The 15,218-nt window shown below is 28.6% G+C and overlaps 1 protein-coding gene across 7 annotated transcripts in view; it reads right to left on the reverse strand.

Annotated features, from left to right (window-relative positions):
• Window positions 1-498: 498 nt before the first annotated feature.
• The window catches only part of LOC100161052, a 33,152-nt gene continuing 18,432 nt past the window's right edge, over window positions 499-15,218 (reverse strand). For 6 of the 7 annotated variants that reach the window (XM_029489510.1, XM_029489513.1, XM_029489512.1 and 3 more), the window contains 15 exons: window positions 13,280-13,411; window positions 13,029-13,211; window positions 12,790-12,930; window positions 12,530-12,718; window positions 12,289-12,426; window positions 11,871-12,170; window positions 10,217-10,317; window positions 10,020-10,104; window positions 9,794-9,925; window positions 7,992-8,174; window positions 7,587-7,727; window positions 7,331-7,513; window positions 7,122-7,262; window positions 5,318-5,500; window positions 499-930 (listed from right to left, as the gene is read on the reverse strand). In XM_029489510.1, coding sequence (XP_029345370.1) covers window positions 725-930; window positions 5,318-5,500; window positions 7,122-7,262; window positions 7,331-7,513; window positions 7,587-7,727; window positions 7,992-8,174; window positions 9,794-9,925; window positions 10,020-10,104; window positions 10,217-10,317; window positions 11,871-12,170; window positions 12,289-12,426; window positions 12,530-12,718; window positions 12,790-12,930; window positions 13,029-13,211; window positions 13,280-13,411 — 2,438 coding nt within the window. In that variant the 3' untranslated portion in view covers window positions 499-724. The remainder of the gene's footprint in view (window positions 931-5,317; window positions 5,501-7,121; window positions 7,263-7,330; window positions 7,514-7,586; window positions 7,728-7,991; window positions 8,175-9,793; window positions 9,926-10,019; window positions 10,105-10,216; window positions 10,318-11,870; window positions 12,171-12,288; window positions 12,427-12,529; window positions 12,719-12,789; window positions 12,931-13,028; window positions 13,212-13,279; window positions 13,412-15,218) is intronic. The other variant, XM_029489514.1, reaches the window with a different exon arrangement.

Raw genomic sequence — 15,218 nt, forward strand, 5'->3', positions numbered from 1 at the left:
AGGGCTGGTAACTGGTAAGACGGGGTATGTTCCGACTTCCTATTGTGGTCGTACTGGTTGGTACCTAATCACTATTTATTTTTAATTATTGGTTCACCACCACAGTTTCATACTATCATTGCAACACATGATAATAATAATAAAAAAGTTCAATTAAGTTGGTACCTATAACCCATTAGGACCAAATACTATCTAGGTAGGTGCGTATTTGTTAGGACCACGACGTTAGACGTTAGACGTTATGACGTAAATACGTAATAGCAGACTATACGAAAATAGTCATGGTATGCCTAGTCTGTGCACTGTACAGGTATAAATATAATTATAGCCAACAAAGTACTGAATATAGGTATGCATAATATTATTATTATATTATATAATATTATATGTTGTATTATGTAGGTAAGTATAATATTGTATACATTTGTTGGCATGCAATTTGGATGCACCGACCTATAAAATAGGTACCTACTCGTATTGATCGTAATTTATAAATCATAACAGTATTATAATCAATTATAATATCATTGTAAAATATATTACACACATAATATTACACACGGATCTCGTACATTTCGATCGTAATACATCTGCGACGCGTGATTACATAATTTCATAATAGGTATCATGATGGGTATATTATTAGAGATACGTGCATTGTCCAATTAGGTAGGTACCTATGTAATATTCCGATAACATTGGGGCAATATTACAATTAATATTATCATGACGATGTTGACGACGTCGTCAATGGTGTCGGTTTGGCGGGAGTCATCGTGATCTTTTTGAAGCCGTACACAAGCAGTACCGTGTAGAGTACGAACGCCAACGATATTGTGATCATCACGTACATGAATAGATTGAGCTCTGGTTCTCGGAAACGGGTTTTCTTCAACCACTCGAGCACCTCAAGTTCGGTATCCAAACTTCCTGTGCATGGTGTACAACATTCAACACGTTAATATTACATAATATGTAAAAATTTATAATATATTATATTATACATTTTTGCATTATAAAATTGGTAGGTAGGCAGGGCCGCATTTAGGGGATGCCCTGCGTACAACTGCCAAAATGGCGCCAAAATGTTGGATAACAATGAATTGAGTCCCGCAAATACTTTTGGGTTATCGGAGTTGATCCAACCAATATTTTAAGGTTGTTCAAGTTGAGTCCCTTCAGCCTATTAGCGTTACCCAGAACTCAGAAGACACCATGTGGAGGTTCAGAGGTTGGCTGAGTAGTCTCCCAAAAAATGTGTGATTGTATTTCTTTTAATCATAATAATAATAAGTATAAAGAGTTCATTAGTTAAAAAATATTAAAAATAATTATTATTATGTATGATTGTATAGGTACACTTTTTGTGTAATATAATAATGTTAATTATTAAATAGTTTTTTTTTAATCATATAATAATAATAATAATAATAAGTATAAAGAAATTATGTGTTAGCCTTTAATAATTTGTATTGTTTTTTGTTTTTTACTTAACAAACACTCCATTTTTCACTTGTAATAATTTGATAATTATTGTGTAAGTAGGTATTAACTAATTGTGTGTTAACGAAGTATTCGGCACGTCTGATTGATTTTGAAAGAGTAGGTACCTATATAGAACCGGGCACCAGGACGTTGATGATATCCGTTATCGTTGCGTATCTGGTATAATAATATGATGTGCAAGATTCCAGGTCACCGGCTAGGGCACAAATAATTATGACATTTTATCTATACGTACTCAATTCAAAGATATTAAGATAATACCCTGGACTCAATTCGAACACATAAAACTGGCATGCGGACTCAATTCAATATCACCGAAAATGTTGTGGCCAGAAATATGTTTACTTGTGAATTATTAAAATTGTATAATTTTAATTATTTTAATAACAGTATTATATATATAGTATATTATAGTATTATACTGTTTGACATTTTTTTTAATTAATAGATATAATTGCATAGTTTTATATAATTTTATTTTATTTATTCGTGAAATATCTACAACCTACTTAAATATGTTTAAAAAAACAATTTATATGATGAATTATAAGCAAGGTTTAGGTGACATAAATTTAAATGTATCTTTGCGGAGAAAGATCAAGCAATTACTAAACAATATTTTAAATAAAGCACAAATTGTATACAAATATTCTTTTCTGTGCTCAAAATCTAAAAGGTTAATGAGGATCTATCTCCCATATTTTCCGTGGGTAGGCCCCTTATCCGGGGCGCAAAATGTCTAAATTCGGCACTGTAGGTAGGCATGTAATTTGATAATGCTGACGCCTGACAGCTGTGAACTCTCATACATATTACATAGTCACAATTTTTATTAAATAAGTTTTTAAAGTTTCAATTTTAACTGAATGTATCAAATTTGAAATTTAAAAATGATTTTGTAGTTATGAAAATCTATAAAATGTTCAACTTTTATAGTTAAAGGTTGACAATTTTAAAACAAGGTTCCATGTATGTAGTTTACCTATTCTGTAGCCTAAAATCTAAAAAATATGAAAACAGTTTTTTTTTTATAGTTATTTTATGTTAAATATTGGACAAAATTAAATATTTAAATAAAGAAGTTAAAAGAACGATTTAAGTTTTGTGTTAAATTTAAAAAATATTATTCGTGGGTACATGAAACTTCTCAAGTAGGTTTTATATTAATTCAACTGTCTACCGTATAATTAATAATAATATCGTTATAATATAAATTATGCTTGGCTGAAAAACAGTGACATCATTTGAGAGGGGATTGGGCAGGGTGGGCATTTCCCCCCACCCCTTGTCATTAGCGGGCCGCTATCGGCCGGGTATGGGCTAGTTTTAGGCCTTTATATAGTAGCTAATAGGTAATATATTTAAGTATCTCTCTACATATGTTTTAATTATTTAGTTATTATTATTTCTCAAAAAAATGGGTTACTTATGATTATGAAAGTGACCTTTGATACTCCAGTGTCCGAAGCCGAGAAGGAAGAAAGGCACGTGCTACGAATGTGCGGCTACGGATCACCAAATAGGAGCCTGTCCAACACGTAAAAAACGATTCGATGATGACGGAAAACCTAAGTCGGCTGGTCTGATGAATATCGACGTGGAGGGCGACAGCAGGCCAACAGGCGAGTACCCGATGCCGTATGAAGTTCAATGCGAATTTAATGTACCAGTGGAGGAAGAGGAGGAGAGTCATGTCAGGTTCAACGCTGACACAGGAAGCCTGGCAAGTTTATTTAAAAGCGAGTTTGTTCCGAATAATAATTTTGTACTCAAATCCGCGGACGGTTGTAATTTTTCGGGAATTAATGGCGCGAAAGTCGATATGTACCTATTAGGTATTTTTGAAACAAAATTATTGGTAAATAATAATATGATGAATATTACATTTTATATTGTATCAAACAATAATAGAGCAAGCGCGATTTTAGGTAGAGATCTTTTAACAAAGCCAGGATATAAAATCGAATTTATTAATAATGAAGTAAGCATAATTAAGTTGAATGAGGATGAGACCGTGAAAGAGGTTGTTGATAATTGGAACGAAATATTATGTATCGATTTTTATTTAGATTTAAATGTGCGTAAAGATATAGTGAATGTAAATCCTGATTTAAACTGCGATGTGACATAAAAGTATAACTAAAATATTGTTTTTTATTCATAAAATAAGAATAACCTTTTTGGCTATCCTTAGGGTGATGTAATCTACCCTACACTAGTAAGTATAATATTATGTAAGAAAGCTATTTGTATTAAGATAAAAATGCAATTGTAATGTAGTGTAATGTTATTGTTAGCGAGTGGTTTTCTTCAGTTTTATTTTGGGTCGGTCAAAAATTTTGCCCCTCTCAAAAACTGAAATGACGCCACTGCTTAAAAACCGTCTCCACTATTATAATGGTACGCATATAATTCTGTTGGAGCCAATCATAGAGTACTACCTATTACTCTATGGAGCCAACACATTTTATATAATAAAATAATATTATCACTACAGCATGTAGATTGATATAATTTAGATAAAACGTCATAGCTATCGGGCGATACGGGCGCGGGGCGATTGTAAACTCGTCCCCTGTTTTTTTCAGGTAAAAATGATTGACGTGTAAACTCGGCCTGAATAAAAATATAATATGTATAATATTTTTGAGAACAATTTAGAGGACACCATGTGGAGGTGATAATCATTATATCCTCCAAAAATTATTTTCATATTTTTATTCATAGTATGAAGTTCGTTATATAAAATGTAGAATTCACTAAAATTGTGAATAAATTTGAGTAAAATATATCCATGTAAAATTATAAGTGTACAAAAGTGTACAAATATAATTAAAACTGTAGTGCAATAGTTAATAATGTAAGGTTATAATATAAATCTATTTTTTTAAGTAAAAAGCCATGTGTTCGATTTACCTATTCACTCACCGATATATACACACCGATACATAGGTACTATTCGTTAACAACAAATTGTTCCTTATTGGTCAAAATAATTATCGGGCCGAGCTTACAACCGTCCTTTTTTATCATTTTAAATCTCCGGGCCGAGTTTACAATCGACCTATTTTATTACCTAAAATTTCCGGGCCAAGTTTACTACAAAAAAGGTAACCGCGGGTCCAGTTTACATTTTCCCGGCGATACACACAGTTCGGCACATTACGTATTGCTTTAACAATTATTATTCTGCGTCTATTCATTTAACAACAATAAAAATAATTTATACCAAAGTACGGAATTTAATTACTAAATATCCTCTTTGGCCCCAACAAATTCATATGCAATGATATAAGGTATATCATTAAATTCACATTTAAAACCATCCATTACAGTAACCCATTGGTAATCTACTGTACAGCAGAGTGACATCCACTTACCCGCTTTTTATCATTTTATATTTTTATTTCGTTATAATTTTTTACTTTTTACTTTTTTTTAATGACAGAGTACATTTTAATTCTTAACTGTTATGCAAAATAATTGAAGAATAGTTTATGAGTGTTATAGATTATAGTGTACTATAGACTATAGTGTTATAGTTTATAGTAGGTAGACTAAGTCTGGACTTATAAGTCATAAGTATTTAAGTTATAGGTGATACCTAATTAATCGACTATACTCATAGGAAATTTAATTTTTATACAATAAATATAAATATAATATATAATATAATATTGTCACGCTTTCTATCTAAAAATAAGAAAACATTTTAAAATTTTTTGTTTTGTTAAATTAATAACTTGCTGATATATTATATTATATGTACTTCTTCGTTCTTGTGTATTGTTAAAAGAATATAGGTACCTACCTCTGTATACACTCGGAAACTTATTACGGAAGTAGACAATTGCTGGAAGCTTAGTAACACCCCATTTGCGTGCATAACGAGCGTCAGCCATCTTGACAAAAGTGATGTCCATGTTGTTCGTTTCGTCATCTATAGTCTCCAACCTCGACAGCACTTCGGCACTTTCGGGTACATCGTTTTCGTCTGTCACAAAACACAACTCGTTCAACGTTATAATAGCCGTTATGCGACAACACTTGCGGCAGTATTGCGTGTTATTCATAATAACGGTAATAACTAATAAGTAATAACTAATAACTAATAATAATATTCATTATATAGATACTATTAAAGGTTTTAAGTTTATCCTATTAATTTTATAATATAACTATATAAGTTTAGATCAATAGATCCTCGATACTCATACTTCCAATATTTACGACAGTGAATTAAAAAAATCTAACACAGTTAGATGGGTAACGAAACAATTTAGACCTTTAGGCTTTAGGTATTTTTCAATCTCGTCTGTCTGTAATTCTCTACAAATAATTATAATTTTTACTCCAATATCACAGCCCAAGGATTTTTAATAGGGAAGTTTCAAATTTGTGTCCTAGGTATTATACCTAATATAAGTTGCTGTTTTCTACGCATACATCGTTAATAATTATTAATATTATAATTCAAGATTTTCTAAAATTAAAATGACGATATAGATATTAAATAATAATGATTGCAGGTATACAGATATTGTGTAAGTATCACGAAGTTACGTCGTCTCAGAACCACATTATGTTTACGTCTGTTCTATAAAAATCTATCTAGTATAATATGGGTATCATAATATCAGTATAATAATTATTAATTTATAATTATGTTTAATACATTGAAATATAACATAGTTTTATATTTATATTTTATAGAGTAGGACGAAAGAATATTTGATTCTCAAATGAATAACGGAATAGCTAGTAGTGACGACCGACAACACTAATCTACATAATCAGCACTATATAAAACATTTAAGAGGACGTGATACTCTGATACCCACATGAATTGACTCCATCTTATAAGTGCGAAACCCAGCACATTTTACACTCAGCAGAACACTGTAGCTCTATTGGTTTAAGAATTAGAACAAATTAACCTATTAAAAAATTTAAAGGTAAGATTATTATCTAGGGCCCCACGTAAGATTTTATTGATATTATTATTTTTAAATAAGTTATGACCTTTTTGAAACAATAAAAATGATCAAAAATTACTTAAAAAAATACTAATATCGATAAAAGCTTACGTGGGGTCCTAGGTAATGATCTTACCTTTAAATTGTATAAAAGGTCAATTCACTCTAATTTTTAAACCAACATAGCACACACAAGTACACGTGTTCTATTTAGCGTAAAGTGCTATGTTACGCACTTGTAAGACAGATACCAACACATGTGGAAATCACGTCCTCACTCCTCTTAACTCTTAAGTATATGATACTAATATACTATGATAGTATATATTTTTTAATTATTATAAGTAGGTAGGTAGGTAGGTAGGTTTGAACTATATAAGTAACTATAGCTAGATAAGTAATTTATAAAACTTCCTAGTAATAATTACCTATAGTATAACAGTTAGCATAATTTATCTGTACCTACCTATACTTTACTAATTATCTATCGTAAATTGCTTAATATATTAACTGATTATTTATAATTTTGTATTTTTGAGTGTTGAATTTAACTTAATCCAATTTAATTTTATTGGTATCCCTTGAGTCATCGAGAACCTATTTTATATTACGACAATCGTGATAGGTACATGTACTTACAGAAAAACACCGTCACGAATTCATTTTCATTAAGTAATTTCGTTAGCATTTTCTTGTTTACCTCATCAATTTCATTTTTTATTTCAAACACATCCTGTGAAGTTAACCACGATAACACCTTATCTTCATCACTCAAATCTCCTATAAAATTACCAAGTGATTAGAAAAAAATGCACTCAACAGTCAACACGCTATTTGTAATTTTTTACCGTCAAATATTTCGGGCACTCTCTTTCTAAAATATACCAATGATGGTAAACTTATGATGTTGTATTTTGAAGCCACTTCTGGATCTGATATTTTAACCATGTCGATACCGAATAAATCTGCTTCACCGTCAATTATTTCTAGTTCTTCTAAAATACCACCACAATCTTCACAGTTTTCATCGTCTAAAAATTGTTGAATTGTATTTAATATATTATTGTGTATATAACATACTGTTCTAGATAGAAGTTTATTTACAGAAAAACACTGCTAGTAGTAATGATTCGTCCAATAGTCTTTCTAGCATACGACTATTTACCTCTTCGATTTCATCTGCGAGTTCACGATTGTCGTCATCTATTAGCCATTCAAGAACTGATTCCTCGTTTTGTAAATCACCTAAAAACACGTTAGGTACTTATAATATTTTATAATAATACGTCCGATATTATATGTATTTTTTAAATTTTATTACAGAATCATGGGCGCAAATAGAGTTTGAGATTTTTTTTTGAGGAGGAGGAGAATGAAGCACAATTATAAAAATATTAAATAAACTTCAAAAAAATATAAAACTTGTTTAGGGGTGGGGGTCTAATTAAATAATTTGGGGGATTGCCCCCTAAACCTCCCTATTTGCGCCTTTAGAATCATATTGATTACCATCATATAGTAGAGGATTTCCGTTTCTAAAGTATACGAGTGCTGGGAATGTCTTGATTGAATATCTTTTGGCTAATTGTGGATCTTGAATCTTTACCATGTGTATGCCATATAGATCGCACTCGTCGTCTACTCGTTCTAAATCTTCTAAAATTTGATCGCAAACATGACATGCTTGTTTATCTTCATAGAATAATAAAGAATAATAAGTTAATGGAAATATTACGCATTTAACATAGTAGAAATGTACAGGATAACAGACTGATAAGTAATTTAAATTTTTTTTAAACAGAAAAAACTCCCAGAAAGATAATTTTAGTAAAATAGGTATGCTTTTAGTATACAAACTTAAATTTTTATTTTCAATATAATTTTTGTTTAAAATATTATGTGAGTATTGATTATTTACTATTTTTCATTATTATTAATTATTAAGTACTGCTGTTTTTATTAATTTTTTTAAATGTGTTCTGATATTTTTGAAACAGTCTATTTATTTAAATATTTATGGACCTTAATTTACATTAAATCAATCGACATTGACACTATTCACTCAATTTATTAAATTTATTAATAATACCTATAATAGTATTGTAAGGTTAGAAATCGATTTATTTTAACTATTGGAGGCGATTCCAGTACTGGAGGGTCACATTCGAAATATGAAGAAATTCGAGTACTTAACCTTTTTGAAAAAAAAGTCACTGGAGGCAATTCGTGAGCGCCCAACTATATAATATATACAATTCAAGATAAATAAGTAAATATGGCTCGGCGCTAGCGGCGCAGTGGCTGAAATCAATCACGCAACGTGATTGAGAGTAAGCAACAGTCACTGCTACTAGTTCCGGATGGGTGACCACCGGAGTTCATATAGTGGCAAAACGCAAAAATCTTGCCACACATACACATGTTGGCAACCAACCATACCAACCGTACCAACCATACCAACCATTACAACCCTACTAACCGTTACAACCGTAACCCTTACAATAGCGAATGGCCATAGTTTCCGGGCTCTAGACCAATAAAAAAAAAATAATAAGAAGAAGTAAATACAATGAAAAGGCAGTGACAGGGAATGCATTAATTATCTTCTTCAGCACTTGTTTATTTTTTAAATTTAGGTAATTGTTTAGTTTGAAAATGTTATTATGAACTATAATATGTAATATTAAGTAGATGATATTTTGTATTGTGAGTATAATATAATATTAATATTCTACGACTTATTAGTTATTTCTTGACATTTTTCTATCTCGTTATATTTGTAAATCGTACCTGTACTTTTGACGTTTAACAACAATAAATAATATAAAATAATGATTTAACTCATACAAGGAAGTTTTAAATAATTATGATTTCTCAATTCTGTAGAATAAAAAAAAATACGGGTTTTAAATCTGCTGTAAAGCAAGATTTGAAAATACAATGTTATTAAGAATAGGCTATTGTAATAAACTAATGAATGTTTTAAATTATTTAAATATAAATCATTATACCGTTACACGAAAAACGACATATTGGACGAAGAATTTAGATCAGTATCAATTTCTAAGGATAGTTTAATGTTATATTATACGATGTAATTATTATTTATTTATTGGTATGGTTTTAAAGACAAATCAACTCTACAGCAAGTCTAATATTAGTTAATAAGTAGGTTGTAGCAAAGAAGTGAAATAAAAAGGCAAAAATAAAATAGAATAATTTGTAATTTCTTAATATGAAATGTTTTTGATGGTTTTATACAATATAATATGATACCAATCAAAAGATTAATGCAGTTTGATTTTACTTACAAAAATATACAGCCAAGTATTGAGTTTCTTGAACAATTGATTCTAACATCGATCTTGTGACCAATTCAATTCTGTCCTCAGTTCTCTGTGTTATTAACCATTGAAGAACTTCTTCTTCTTCCTTCAAATCTCCTGTATTTATAGAATATAAAAGATAATATCATTATATCAAATTCAAAGTAGCTATCAACCTATCATACTTATCAAATTACAATGTCTAATTTACCTCCGAATAGATTTGGTACCGAATGTTCGAAGTAGACCAACGCCGGTAATTTTGATACACCATATTGCTCAGCAGCGTCAATATCCTAAAGTATAGATCATATAATAATATACATGAAAAATAGCCATAATATTATCTTTTGCTGCTGTGAATTATAAAAAAACAAAACACAAATGTATGTTTAAAAATTAAATTACTTGTGTCTTAATAAAAGTAATGCCATGTCGTTCACAATCGTCGTCAATATTTTCTAGTTCTTCTAAAATACTTGTACATGAGTCACATTCATCTTCACTATCTGCAAATATTCATGTTTTATGTATAATTATTTATATTTATAAGACGTGTATATAGTGTACTGCAGTCACATATAATTTTAGCTGTGATCGTTTGTAGGTATATACAAATCTACATATTCATGCGGAAAGTCATCTAGTAATCTAGTCATCTATTCTAAGTCAAAAATAACAAAACAGACCGACTCATTTATATTCTGAAAATTTAAAAGTTTATTTATAATTTTAAGTATAATTACAATATTCGATTTTGGAGGGGATACATAGGTATATGTATATTACATTAGTTAGCCTTAATCAATCCACTATATAAGGGGGGATATCGAAAAACTAAGGGCAACTATAGTTGACCCATATCTATGTTGATACATTTTTCCAAAATTTTTGAAAAAATAATTAAAGCAAGAATAATTACGTAGGTACCAGGAAAAAATAAACTATTGTCTAAAAACCAGTACGGTTTTAGACCGGGCATGGGCACAGAGAATGCCTATTATATGATGTAACCAAATGTAAATATGATGAATTAGACAATAGTCAATAGTAATAAAGTATTAACATTAAATTAATAGTAAATACATTCGGTATAATAACTTGTATCATTTTTGTTCTTATTAATTATCAATTTCATGTTGTCACTTAGTATAATTAGTATATAGGTATCATTTATTCTCTTGTATTCAATTGCCATACTATTCTATAAGTCCATTTTCACGTTATCTCGTTTCTCAATTCTTAACATGTCAACATAAACTGTGTTTTTTTTTTCTATTTGTATTATTACATTAACAAATTAATTAATTATTATTTTGTTAGAATGTAACTCTCTTCTTCACCACAAGCTATTTAGATTAAAAGAGTAGATTTATTATTTAAAAAATTATCCAATAAAAAAAATAAATAAATATATATTAATATAAACCTCCTGATATAACTATTTTTTTTTTAATCGATTTTTTTATTCCAAGTTTATATTTTTTATAAAAATATCAATCATAGTTCTCTACATATAAGATACGTAAATATATTATAATTTATTTCTTTTAATTATCGACCATTTTTTTTTTTTAGTATCATAGTTTATTTTTATCCTGAGCGGAACGTGAATGTATATTGGTCTTATAATGATGTCTGTTTTGTTTTAAACAAATGTTTGTTTAATAACACATCTAATAGCAGAAAAAATGCTTCAACTTTCATTTTGTATAATGAATAAATACCTTATTAAAAAAATACAAGTTCAATAAACGTCAATAGTCATATATATTGCTTGAATCATATATTTTTTAACTTTTATCAATAATAAAATGAAAGCCGGTCTTTATTATCAATATATAATTCAAAATAATATGTAAAATGATAAGCTCCTGTAAGTGACGATTAAGTAAACTATAACTTATAATGTATATTAATTAAATTTTGTTTGTAAACCAAGCTTGTATATTAAATGCATACATGCATATTCAGTGCACCAAAAATTCTAAAAAGCCAATGATTCGCAGTCTCAAATGCGCTTTATAATCAAAGCTTCTATATCCTCTCCCAGGTGAGATACCATTGTTATTGCTTCCTTGAATATTATAATGAATATCATTATTATTTCCCATATTATCATTATCAATATCATTATCATCATCATCATTATCATCATCATCATCATCACCATCATCATCTTCATCAACAACACCGGTTTTTTTATTATCATCTTCTCTGGTGACTGATTCCGTCACAGTTTCTGGTTTCACTTCTTTTTTTTTCACATCGCTATGGACACCGTTTTGTGGTTGTGCTTTATGATGTCTACGAAACGCTTTGGTGTTGGACGCCTTACAGCGTTCGCACAGCGTTCCATTCCCTATATGCCGGACAACAACACACTCATATTTGACACCATAACACAGTATTACCGTTTTATAATATTATACAATTACGAGTCAAGACAGGCATTTTGTTAATCAAATGTTAACACTCACAGAAAAATACTGCGATTGATTCCGAAGTAGCTATGGCATTCTTTAAATCATGGCCGTTTATTTCTTCGATTATTTCACCGTGAGGGTTCTTCTGAACCAGTAGCCAATTTAATATATCTGCTTCTTCATATAGATTTCCTGAAACATTTTAATATAAAGAATTTGAAATGCTAATTCTATTATTAAAATTCTGTTGGGCAACTACTTTGCTTACAATAAAGAACAGTATTTTATTATATACCTGCATAAATTGTAGGTTCTTTGGACCCGAGTTTGAAGAACACTATGGCTGGTAAGGCAAATACCCCACACTCTTTTGCCATCTTTTTGTCATCGATTTTAACAAAATCAATTCCAGCACCATCCGCATCGTCGTCGATATGTTCGATCTCAGCCAGTACTTGTTTGCATTGTTTGCAATCGTCACTGTCTAAATACAAGGCACTTTGGTCATTAACTAAGTATATAATATTAAAAACAAATTATAAATAATAATCTCACAAAAAAAAACTGCTACATTTTCTGAACTCTGCCTAATTTTAGAAAACATTTTCCTGTTAACTTTTTCTATGTGTTCGGTCAACTCCATGTTAGATGGATCGGTGAGCCAATCTAGAACTTCTTCATCGTCGTCTATGTCACCTAAAAAAATATAATATATTTTTATAATACACTTGACAATTTATACTCTTTTTAATACGAATTATAACTTGTAAGTACAATTATTTTCATTAACTGACCGTCATAGTTTATATATTTGCTTTTTCGGAAATATGTGATACCAGGAGGACTTCGAAATCCATGCTTTTTTGCCATTAATCTATCATTACATTTAACCACTTTTATACCATATTCTGCAGCTTCATCATCAATTAATTCAATATGTCGTAAAATTCTCGGCACTCTAGTATCGCCTTCGACGACTAAACGTTTGAAGTATAGATAGTTAGCCAAGTTTTTTCATAGTTAATATTTTTTTTTAATAACTTACACCAGACAACAGCTAAAAAGTCTTGATTATCAATGTATTCAAATAATTTTTCTCTATCTATTTGTTCAATGCTTTCGTCTGTCTTTTGTTTTATCATCCATCTAAGCACTTCATTTTCGTTAGCAATATCCCCTTAAATAATCATTTTAAAGAAAAATATAAAATCTTATTAAAATTATGTAATTTTTAAACAACTCATAACTAGTTATGTCGTACATTGATTTTTAAGTTAAAATCATTTAAAATGTATTGCACTAATTGTTTTCTTAATATTATAAGTTTACCTCAGCTGTCTTATATATATATATATATTTATATATATTAAAAATACTTCTATATGTATTCTAAATCATCTTTGACGAACTAAATTGCAACGATTAAAATAATTATAAATAAACAAATAAACAAAATTTTAACTTCAACAACAGTAATGATTTTATTAATACATTATTTTTTTACACATCAAATTTATTGAGAAAACTTAAACATAACAATACTAATATACCTACTTATCTTTAAACATAAATATGGTTTTATTAAAAAAATAATTAACAATGTTAGAAATACACGATGTTAAAAACAATTTGGGATAATCAAGCTAATTAAAATTCACCTATATTTAGTTTCTACATGAGCAAAATCAGAGAAATTATTACATATTTACACGGGGATAAATAACAGCCTTTTTCAAATTGCATTTAATATTATTAAATTAATATTTATACATTCTTGTTAATATCATAATTAATTCAAATAGATATCAATACATTGTTTGAAATAACTAGAGTCTATAATAAAATGAGCAATTTAATTGAATAAGTAATACATTTAAATAAGACAGAATGAAATATAAATCGGGAAAATATTTTCATCTTAATTAACCATAAAGATTAAAGATTATCTATATAATCTTTACGAGGTACACTACACCTTATGATTGAGGATACATACATATTTAAATACAACGTCAAATAACATAAAATATACCTAGAATCAGTAGAATTTTAGATATGATGGAAAATACTTAACAATTATGGTTATTGAAAGATATAATATTTAAACTATTTCATTACGGATTTCAATAACTTATAAGCTTATAAGCTTTATACTAAGTAAAATTACTTATATACTATTTATTTTATTATTTATAAAAATTAACACTCATTTTGGGATATTTTATAATTTTACAAGGAATTTCTTACATTTAGATTGTGTTGATTGCAGCTTTAAAAAAAATAAAATTACATTCATCATATCAAATGTTCTGTTTCAAAAAACTTTGCAGAACAATACATTTTGAACTTCATAATGATGTCAAATGTCCATAACTATTTTAAAAAGTCATTAATATATAAATAGTTTAATTCTAAATGTAAAAAAAGAACTTCGATTTTATGATTATCTATCTACTTTCAGTAGGTAATAGGATTGCCGGAGACTTCAAAATTTGATAAAACAAAATATTTAAGTTCAGCATAACTATGCTCATTTAATATAATACATTATAGCTTATTTATAATTTATTATTAAGTATAATTATATGAATATTTATATTTTATTTTTATCATAAATACCTTTATTGAAAATACCCCACAAAAATTGAACAATAATTATAAAACACTAAGACTATCTTAATTATCCGTATTATAACTTTTTTTTCAATACAAATATTTGTTGAATTTTAAGTTTTTTTAGTAAATACACGTTTGTTCCTCTTAATGTACCTAATTCGTAATATCTTTTGGTCAAATAATAGTTACAACGTTCATATAATATGGGACAAGGGTAATGAGTAATGAATATGTTTTTTTTAAATGAATTAAAGAAAAATGAGTAGGTAGTTAATAAATTAGATAAATCAGATAATATATAATATAATATTATTTTAAACATTCCACATAGGTACCATTAAAATAAAAGTTAGGTCATTGGAAACTTG

This window comes from Acyrthosiphon pisum, chromosome A2 (genome assembly GCF_005508785.2).
Source record: "Acyrthosiphon pisum isolate AL4f chromosome A2, pea_aphid_22Mar2018_4r6ur, whole genome shotgun sequence".
NCBI lineage: Eukaryota > Metazoa > Arthropoda > Insecta > Hemiptera > Aphididae > Acyrthosiphon > Acyrthosiphon pisum.